Raw genomic sequence first — 9939 nt, forward strand, 5'->3', positions numbered from 1 at the left:
TATCCTAAAGTTGAAGAGGTTTTGTTCCTCGAGCCTGTAGATGTGTTCGTGGTCGATATAACTGACAACATAGAATGGGCTGAACCTAGCTATGAAGAGCATATGAAGGTGGCATTTCCAAAGGTTGAGGAAGAACTCGTCGATTTTCTGAATAGTTGTAAACTCAAATATTTTGAGGTTATGTTATGTCCACGCTGCAGCTCCGTCTTTGACAAAGAAGCGACAAAAGAGTTGAAAAAAACCAACCTCTATCAATCAAAGAAAGTTGTCGACAAGACCAACATAATGAGTTCTTTTTTAACAAGAGGGAAGTACCTAAAAGGACTCAGAGGCCGAAGACTTACGTCCCGCCTGTAAATGTTGCTACCAAGAAATGGGTTGGATCTGTAGGGAGGCCAACTACTGAAAAAGCAAAATGGAAGCCGATAGAAGTATGTGGAGGATCCTCCTACCTCGACAACTCACAAACTTCCAATAAATATTGTTATATTTCTAAAAACTCCATGACGCACACTCAGTGGAGGAGGCACCAAAGAAACAAAAAAGTTATTTTCGAAGTATGAAGCATGAACAAGAACAATAATGTCCAAGCTACAACTGATGGACAGACAAAAAAAATCCGGTCAAACAAAGGTTGTTTCCTTCACTACTATTAGTGATGGAAAACAAACCTAAGGTCTCCTTCAGATCAGACGAGGAGATGGCGAGCAACGACTTCAACTTTGGGTCAGAGTATGCGTTAGATATCATATGTAATATGATATCAGTGATGCCATTCGAGTATGATGCGGTTATATAGGTAATTGAAGAGGAAGATGGGTTGGCCAAAGAAATGGCTACTCATAAGACTTTATGTTACTATATTATGCATGATGGCTCCGTCAATGAGGACAAAGCCATATTCGACATCGGTTGGCCAATATAATCGAGGGTAATACAAATTAGTTAATAATTAAAAATAATATTAAAAAATCAAAAAGATATTAAAAATATTGATGCAAAAGATATTAGTCCTTGGTTGGTCAATATAACCGAAGATAATACAAATAAAAAATAAAAATAAATAAATAAAAGGGAAAATAGAAAGACGTCATGTGACCCTAAATCAATTAAAAATAAAAATAAAATATAAATTGCAAAAACTAAGATTCAAAACGAGCTCCTTCGTAGTTAAGTTCTTTCGATTTAAGGAATAACGAGAGGTATAGGTTGTATATATATTTAAAAATAAATAAATGATGGCATTGCTAAAATATATACCTAAGTTATCGGTGGATTATGGTGAAAATTGTCGTAGAGAATATTATTTATAATAATAATGACTGATATTGCTTGTGAATTAAAATGGTTAGTCAAGTTGCGCTTCATATAGCTCCTAATCCAATTTTTCACGAGCATTATTGAAAATAATTGTCACCTTAGACATAATCAAGTTGTGAGTGGTAACATCACTACCACGTATGTCTCTTCATAAACACAATTCATAGACATCCTCACCAAAACCTTAGGAAAGAAGTCGTAGCTTGAGGGGTATCAGGTGTTGTCATATTCAGTATATGAAGATATTTGATCTTGTCATAATTTGAAATTTTAGGATAGCTATGAATACGGTAATTAATTTCAATTGGCATAGTTTAGCATGCTATTTTAGAAAAACAAATCACAGTTTGATTCTATAAATATATGACCCTCTAACTTTTGGTTCTTCTCGTTCAACAGTCAATTCTTACCGGTGTTTATTAGTTAAATTAAGTTTAAGAGACTTCGACTTCTATCTTTTATTCAAGTTTCTAAATTAAAAAACAATATTGTAACATGTTTTGAAAGACGCAATAATATATATATATATATATATATATATATATATATATATATATATATATATATATATATATATATATATATATATATATATATATAAGTTTTTTTTCTTTCATTTAAGAATATATGAGAAAAGATAGAATATAATTGATCCTATTACAAAATTGTTTGTAAGGTCTTTACCAAAGTAATTCTAAAAAGTCCTATAGCTCATAACTCACAAGGATATCCAGAAGAATGATATAAATAAATAAAAAATTATACAAGAAATTTCAAAATTGGGTTTTCTCCTAAACTTACTCTTGCATCAGGACTCCTTCTATATTATTAAGGGCTTTTTTTGCCAACTTAAATTTCTGAGATACAGCTTTATTTGTTTTCAAAATGTACTCCTTAATGAAAAACTCAATGCCCTGTCTAAAACTTTCAAGTTCAGGAGTCCCTGCGATACGGGTGAATATCTTCCACACCACGGTTTCGGAATATTCGAAAATGGTCTCAAACAGAATGCGGAAATGCATAATCCTTCTTGGAGTTAGCTGAGGGATATCACTAAGATCCACAGTCTTCAAAACTGCGAGGGAGAGAGTGAAAGCAGCAGCCATTTCCGCCACAAACTTTGCGAGGTTAATTGACCTCAAAAGAGGCATAGACTCCAGCTCCTTAAAGTGGTCCCATAGACAAAACTGAAATAAATGGCAAAGAATTCTACCTCAAATTAGCTCTTGTCTTGGTCCTTTATAACAAGGAGAAAGAAACAAATACCTGTAAAGTGAACTTGTGATTTTTGTCATGCTCACACAACTTGGAAGCCAGAACTGTATAGTACTTGTTAAAAACTCTCTCTTGCAAGCAACAATCAACAAGAACCCGTATGATATCTCTGTCCTGAAGTACATGAACAAAAAACAGATCACAGGGCAGAAGGGCAAATAATTGAAAGAAGACATTACGAACAGGAGAAAAAAATAGCCGACCTGCTTGCCTGGTAATTCCAATCTCAGAAGCTTTTCAAATGCATCAATATAGTCTTCTCCGGACATTATGATACAAAAGATTGCCCGTCTGGAATCTGTGTTCATCCTTTGAGCAGCAGCAAGCTCCAGCATTCGTTGGGTTTCAGCAACATCTTTGTCTATTTTGTTAGCGACGTTTTCAACATTATCTTTTGAAGAAACCACATCTCCAGATAACCACCATTGTCCCTTCTTGTCGGGATCAAGTAACTTACTCCATGTAATCCCTCGAATTGAAATTTCATCAACTCTTAACTGGAAACAAAAAATTCAAAAGAATTTCAGGAACAGACGAGTGCCTTTTGATTAAAGAAAAATTCAATATCAATTTAATACAAGATTTATCTTATCAATAATACATATCTTAGTGTTTATAGCCCCCAAAAAAGTAAAAGAAAGTGACAAAAATGAGGGGAAAAAGGAGAAGCGGAGTTCAGCATATTTTCCGAGAAATGATACAAATGATTTTCTTAGATAGAACTGTGAGTTACACTCAATCTATAGACTAAGCCAGCTTCTAATACAAGCTATTCATTTTGTTATATAGCTCACAGTAACTGCGACAGAATGTAAACAGAACATTATTGATCACTAACTACTAACAGAAACTGTTAATAATGACAGAACTAACTATGGTTAACACAAGAATTTGCAAAAAGCAACTTACGAGCGACAAGTCACATAAAGTCAACACATAATCTTTTAATAAGCAAATAACTTCAACAAGTCCTAGACGCTATTTCAAGATAAACCATAATATCGAAAGGTAGGATCTTCAATTCTTTATGTTTAAATAATTCCATAAAATAAAATGCATCACTTGGTTTTATAAGTAATAGCATTTCCAACAAGGATCCTCACAGTAAGAGGAACTACATTTTTGTGCTGCACAAGGTTAATAATAAAAAAAGCTTTTAGAACTTCATTAACTGTATGCTTATCAAAGGAGAGAAAATGCAAAAGTTGTATCCCTTCTCTATCAAAAGAAAATTGGAAACTAGATAAATACTACCTACACAATCCAACAGCGAAGTTGCTGCCAGATGATTGGAATTTAAAAGTTCATAAATTTGAGTCATGGGATCAGCTTTCTGAATGCAACTATGCAAAGGTACCACTGTCTAAATAGACCCACAATGGGTCTGACACATCCTTGGACACTACCATAGTTAAGAGTTTTATAATGCAAGTTACCAATTAAGGAATTCCATGTTTTATGGTGTCATTCAACTTTATCGCATGTAGACGATCCCACTTTGTTAAAAAGGCATGGTTGTTGTTTGTAAGGAATTCCATTATATTTTGACAATAAGCTATATTGGAACATAACACATGATATATTCCCAGAAAGGAGCTTGAATAATAAAAAATGTCATAAAGCATGGATAGATTATGGGACCTTTTGTAGCCACTTTTTAATTCGAGGGGGGACCTCTTCTGTCTTCTTCTTGTTGTTCTTGATATCATATATGGTTTCAAGCATGAACTCCATCTACAAGTGTTATCAAGTAATCAGTGTTGAACAATGGGTAGTAAAACTAGAGGCAGTTTTCTGGGGATAAAACATGACAAAATATGGTTTGGGACTTTCAAATGAATAACAAAACATGCACGCAGCATCCTTACTCTTTTGCTGTTATTCTTTTCAGGGACATCTCCAGAGGAAGCCTTCAACTTATTCGACGTATCCTGAATATTAAGAATGAATGTTTTCATGGCAGCTGGATCATCAGCCCTTATTTTCATTCCACAACCTACAAACAATAGCAACGAAATAATCACAGATCCCTAATTGAGCAAGTTCCTATGAGAATCATCTAAAAAAAACCCTGCTACTGTATAATATTAAATGGAACCATCAATTGGAACAGTAAAGGAATACATAAAGGAAATAAAAGCAATTCTATACAGTAAACAGTATCCAAATAGAAACAGAGATTTATGAAGACAACTTACTTTGTAACACAGTCAAAATAATAGAGACATCCACCTCAGTCAAACGCTTGCTCAACATGACTAGAAAGTCAAATACTAAATCACTGAAAAACATTAAAAGAGATATTTATTAGGAAAATATTAGTTAAAATGTTGTTATATAGTGCTTGGTGCAGTACAATTTACCCACCTAGAACAGACCTCAAATATGCATAAATAGGATAAAAGAAGCGCAATATTCCGCAAGGAGAGATTGTCTTCTTTATGGTATTCATCCTGTGCATAAAAGATGTGAAGATTATAATTTTGTAGTCTTTAAAACACCACAATGGGAGCAAATTAGGATTTGGAGAAGAAACCAAGACCAACAAACATGTTAAATTGGACACTAGTTTACTTCATTATTTTGTTAACGAGCTATACCTCAAAGCATTTGGCAAAGGAAGCCATAAACTTTGCACCGAAGTCCATACCAACCAAACAGGCCATTCCAGCAACAAACGCAGCAAACACAGCAGCATATCTATACAAGAAAAAAAATGCCAGTTACAATGAGCACAGCAACATAAAAAGTCCATAAAAGTAGACACAGTGTAAATTCACAGGAGTCGGGCGGGATTATGGTTAATCACTCAAAGGAAGATCAAATAAAAAGAATGCTGAAATATCAATGGGCTAAGCAATATTTTCTGAATGCCTACACAGTTTTCACAAAACAACAGTCACAATCAATTGTTCTGAACAAAATCCTGAATAAGCTATAGCTATTCAATCATTTCGAGCACACCTTTCTCTGACAATATTTTTGAGCCACATTTTCCATTCTCATCTCTACAAAGAATATCCTCGGTTACTTTCTTTTCCTTTGTTATCATACTCGTAAGTTATCACTCTTCAAGGTTGGAGCATCTGCATCTAAGGTTTTAGGCTTAAACTAAACTATACTGTAACCGTAGACAATCAACTTTTAATGGTTTAACCACGTCTGTCTCATTATTTGAGTCTACAACTATATTTGATTAAATATTTTCATCTATTTTCTGACTTTCCAATGCCATCAGAATGGTTCAACAATTACCTTCTAACATAGAAAACAAAATATCACTTATTAAGCAAATTTGCATAGGCAGATCTGAGTAAAATAGGAAGGCAAAAAATCCTTACTGTTTATTGCCACGGGGCCCTCCAGAACACGATGCTAAAGTCTCCTCAATCATAATCTGTGAAGCAACACTACGAGCAACAGACTGCAAAAAGATTACATCATATAAGTGTCTGTTAAAACCCCAAGAACATCTGTTTTTATTTCATAGAAGCAATAGTTATTTAAAAAAAAAAAAACAGATATGTCAAACATTGAAAGTTGGCATATAAATATGTCAAGACCAAAAGTCAAGTAGTCAGGTTAGTAACTATTCGAATAATTTTGCAAAATCTATTTCCATTAATAATTGTGGCCCTATATGATTTAATTTAAAGCATAAACACGAGGAGGTGCAACAAGGTGAACTAGACACCCTCACAAGTCACAAAGACAAGATAAGCAACATTTAACTTATTTTATAACCTTCTTAGAAAATCAATCTCCATCCTAGGGTTGGCTCAAAGTCTTGAGTTTTAACCCTTTACCTCAGAACTGATTCAAATTTGAAAAGGAAAACTAGGTTGAGTTCCTTCTTTCAGAATGATTACTTTATTTTCATTCTAAAAGGAAGACCTTTTATTATCAAATTGAAAAAAATTATAACAAAAAAATTAGCAGGAATTAAAAATTTAAATGCGCAATGTTTCCTAGAATCAAATGAGAAACCATTTGTCAAACAGTAATAGAAGTGTGGCATACCTGAAAGATCAATGACAATTCTCCAGTAATTGACTCAACATTTGATTCAGAAATCCTGTTAAGAAGGCCTGAAGAAACAAGTTCAAATCAAAATTGAAACAATTAATGACAGAATTAGAAATATGAAATCCAAACAAAGTCTCTCCCTTCCCTACCTCGTACACGTCGTCGAATTTGAGTATGCTCCTCAGGTTCATTGCCAGCACGAGCTCTCAAGTGAGGCGCTATATATTTTCCTTTCTCTTTCTTCTCAGGAACTTCCGCAACATCCCCCGATGTCACATCCATTCCACGGGATTCCACAGGTTTGACAACACATGCAACACTGTCCTCCACACCATCTTCCTGCTGTTGACTCGACAATTTTCTTTTCTTATTCTTCTTCCTGGACGTTCTACCATCGGGAACATCTTCATTAAGAGCTTCCATGTGTCCCGGTACACCATCTAATAACTCCGCTTCAACCCCTTCTTTCGACAACTTATGCTTCTTACTTGACTGGCTCTTCTTCGACTTTCTTTTCGGTAATTCATCACTATCAAAACCCTCCATGCCTCCAAATAAATCATCACCAGAAGGCATTCCTTCAAATAACAAGTTCAATCCATCATCCATTCCCCCCAACTTTCCTTCTTTCACCTTAAGCCTCTTGGAGAGTTTTCTTTCCAACTCTAAATCCTTCTGGGCAGCCATTGAAACCTCAGACAGACCCAGCTCAACCCTCTTCTTCTTGGAACTTGACTGAGAACCCTTCTTCACTTTCTTCACAACAGGGACACAAATTTCATCTTCTGACAAGGCACATTCTTCAGCTGCCACTTGTTTCTTAGACAAAGATTTCAATTTCTTCACAACTGATTGGTCCAATTTGCTTTCAGACTTTAACTCCGGATTTTGATTGTTACTTCTTTTTATAGCTTCAGATTTCTATAAAATAAATAAATAGAGTTTTGTCATTGTTGTGGCGAGAAAACAAAAGAAAAGAAAAGAAAACCTGAATGAATGGAGTAAAAGATATATAATTACATGGCGTTGAAGCCAGGATTGGTGTTTGGACGCATTCTTCGCCAACCGAGATTCTTTCCTTCGTTCTCGGCGTGATTTTTCAGAAGCTTTTTCCTCTGAAACGTAAATCAGTAACAAAAATAAGAACTAAAAATTGAAAACTGGAGAAAAAATTGTAATCAATTGATAAAGAGAAAAGGTTTACATACCCATAATTTGTAGGTTAAGTTTATGAAAAGTAGAAGAAGTGGTGACTGAAAAGGTAAGAGGGTGGGTTTGTCGTCGTCGTGGTAAGAGGGAACTAAGAGTAACTGAACTGGTTGGTTGATGTATCAAGTTTGTAGCGATGGGGAAGAGGATGTTGCAATGGCTGCGCCACCGCTATAGGTCGACAAAACGGCGGTGCTCCGTGAAATTTTCCTGAACGTGGATGCTCGGAATAGTGGGGAATTTTCGGCTGATTGTTGCAGGGTTTTGGAAACACTTTTTATTCGGTCTATACAATGTTTCGTTTCAACTCAATTGGGCCGAACAGAACGGTTACTCCCGAAACACTTAAACTAAGTAAACTTGTACCCCAATTGCATTTTTTTTAAAAAGTGTTACACTATATCAATCCATCACAATCCTCCGTTTGTATTATTTTTAAATGTTTAAAATAAAAGTCAAATTTTTCAAATAGATCAGTCATTGTGATTAATTGATGGTGTAAAAAATCTTTACACTGTCAGAGTATATCAATTAAATTCAATACTTTTGTGATTTTTTCTATATATTTTAAGAGAAAATGGATGATGCACTGACAATGTGAATTTATTTTACATTGTCAACCAATGACGACCATATATCCCGCCAAATCAAAATCAGATTAAAAATTTTAAAATACTGGTATGACATAGCGAAATGATATATTTTTATGGATGACTGCGTAAAACTATTTTACACTTGTCAATGCATCACCATTAAACTCATATTCTAAAAATAATATATTTTTTGTATTTTTGAGAAATTTTTAAGTTTTTATTTGATTTTTGGATAAATATATGAATTTTTATCGGATTTTTTTTAGAATCTTATGAGTTTTTTTCAAATTTTTCAAAAACTCTATAAGTTTTTGTTGGATTTTTAAAAAAAATCAGTGTGAAGTCATATTTTTTATCCTAATACTTTTGTGTTTTTTTTTATGTTTTTTAAAATATTGTTTGTTTTTGTATTTTTGAGATATTTTAGAGTTTTTATCGATTTTTTTGAAGGAATCTGAGTTTTTTTCGAACTTTTTAAGAATCTCACGAGTTTTTATCGATTTTTTCAAAAATCTATGAGTTTTTTATCGAATTTTAAAAAAATATCGATGTAAAATCATATTTTACCGGATTTTTATAAATATACCATCGGATTTTTCAAATAAGCTATCAGATTTTTCAAAAATCTATAAGTTTTTACCGGAATTTTTAAATATACTATCGGATTGTTCAAAAATCTATGAGTTTTGAAATATTTTTTTAAAATAACCATATTTTTCAATTTAAATTCTAAAATAACATATTTTTCAAATTAATTACGGAAATAACCATCTTTCATTACTTATGTGTCAGTTGAACTGACGCATCTATTATCCAATCAACATGAGGCACCCTAGCCATTGAAGCATGCATTGTGCCATGCATGTAGCCATGTGAGTGTGCACCAAAAGCATTGGCGCATTCATTGTGTCAATCATGTGAATGCGCCACATGCAATGGCGCATGCATGTAAAGGCGCCACATGCATTGGCGCATGCATGTAGCCATGTGAGTGTGCGCCAAAAGCATTGGTGCATGCATGTAGTCATGTGTGTGTGCATTGATCTATAAATACACATCATTTCTCCCATAATTTTTCACATAACTTCTTACCCTCGTTCCATTTTCTTTTCTTTAAAATGTCTGTATATTCATATATTCACAAGAGAAATGACGATTTAATCTTTTCAGTAGTGCAGCCTCTGATAAAGATCCAACTTTAGAATATAGTACGTTTGAACGTCTTAATAAGACCTTGAACCGTTGGTTAGATGGAGAAAATGCATAAGGTGAAAGGATCAGAAGAATTCAATGGCTTGATACCACGTTCAACCAAAATGGAGAAGTTCGTTTATGGGTGAATATTAAGACTGACAGAGACGTTAACAAGATGATGTATACTCCTTACAAAATTGTTTTGATGGTTGTAATCGCATAGTTATTTTGTTGTAATCGCATAGTTATGTTGTTTATGTGTTGTATTTGTTAGTGGTGGTATTTTATTTGTTGTAGTTTGTTGTGTTGTTGTTTATGTGTT

The 9939-nt window shown here is 33.8% G+C and overlaps 1 protein-coding gene across 1 annotated transcript; it reads right to left on the reverse strand.

Moving 5' to 3' along the window:
* Positions 1 to 1946: 1946 nt before the first annotated feature.
* On the reverse strand, positions 1947 to 8155 carry LOC127126621 (uncharacterized). The gene is made up of 13 exons (XM_051055573.1): positions 7830 to 8155; positions 7642 to 7736; positions 6771 to 7542; positions 6616 to 6683; positions 5937 to 6019; positions 5196 to 5295; positions 4963 to 5048; positions 4794 to 4876; positions 4464 to 4591; positions 4237 to 4329; positions 2799 to 3092; positions 2587 to 2709; positions 1947 to 2507 (listed from the first exon to the last, which is right to left on the reverse strand). The coding sequence occupies exons 1-13, from the start codon at positions 7831 to 7833 to the stop codon at positions 2118 to 2120; spliced, it is 2319 nt and encodes a 772-aa protein (XP_050911530.1). The 5' UTR covers positions 7834 to 8155; the 3' UTR covers positions 1947 to 2117.
* Between the last annotated feature and the right edge of the window lie 1784 nt (positions 8156 to 9939).

Source organism: Lathyrus oleraceus, chromosome 3, assembly GCF_024323335.1.
Source record: "Lathyrus oleraceus cultivar Zhongwan6 chromosome 3, CAAS_Psat_ZW6_1.0, whole genome shotgun sequence".
Lineage (NCBI taxonomy): Eukaryota > Viridiplantae > Streptophyta > Magnoliopsida > Fabales > Fabaceae > Lathyrus > Lathyrus oleraceus.

What these genes read in the sequence shown, in the direction of transcription:
- LOC127126621 (XM_051055573.1), bottom strand. An exon ending in CCTTTGCCAAATGCTTTGAG is followed by an intron (nt 5,049 to 5,195) that starts GTATAGCTCGTT and finishes TTTTATGCACAG; the next exon opens with GATGAATACCATAAAGAAGA. An exon ending in TTAAAAAGTGGCTACAAAAG is followed by an intron (nt 3,093 to 4,236) that starts GTCCCATAATCT and finishes TTTTGTTTCCAG; the next exon opens with TTAAGAGTTGATGAAATTTC.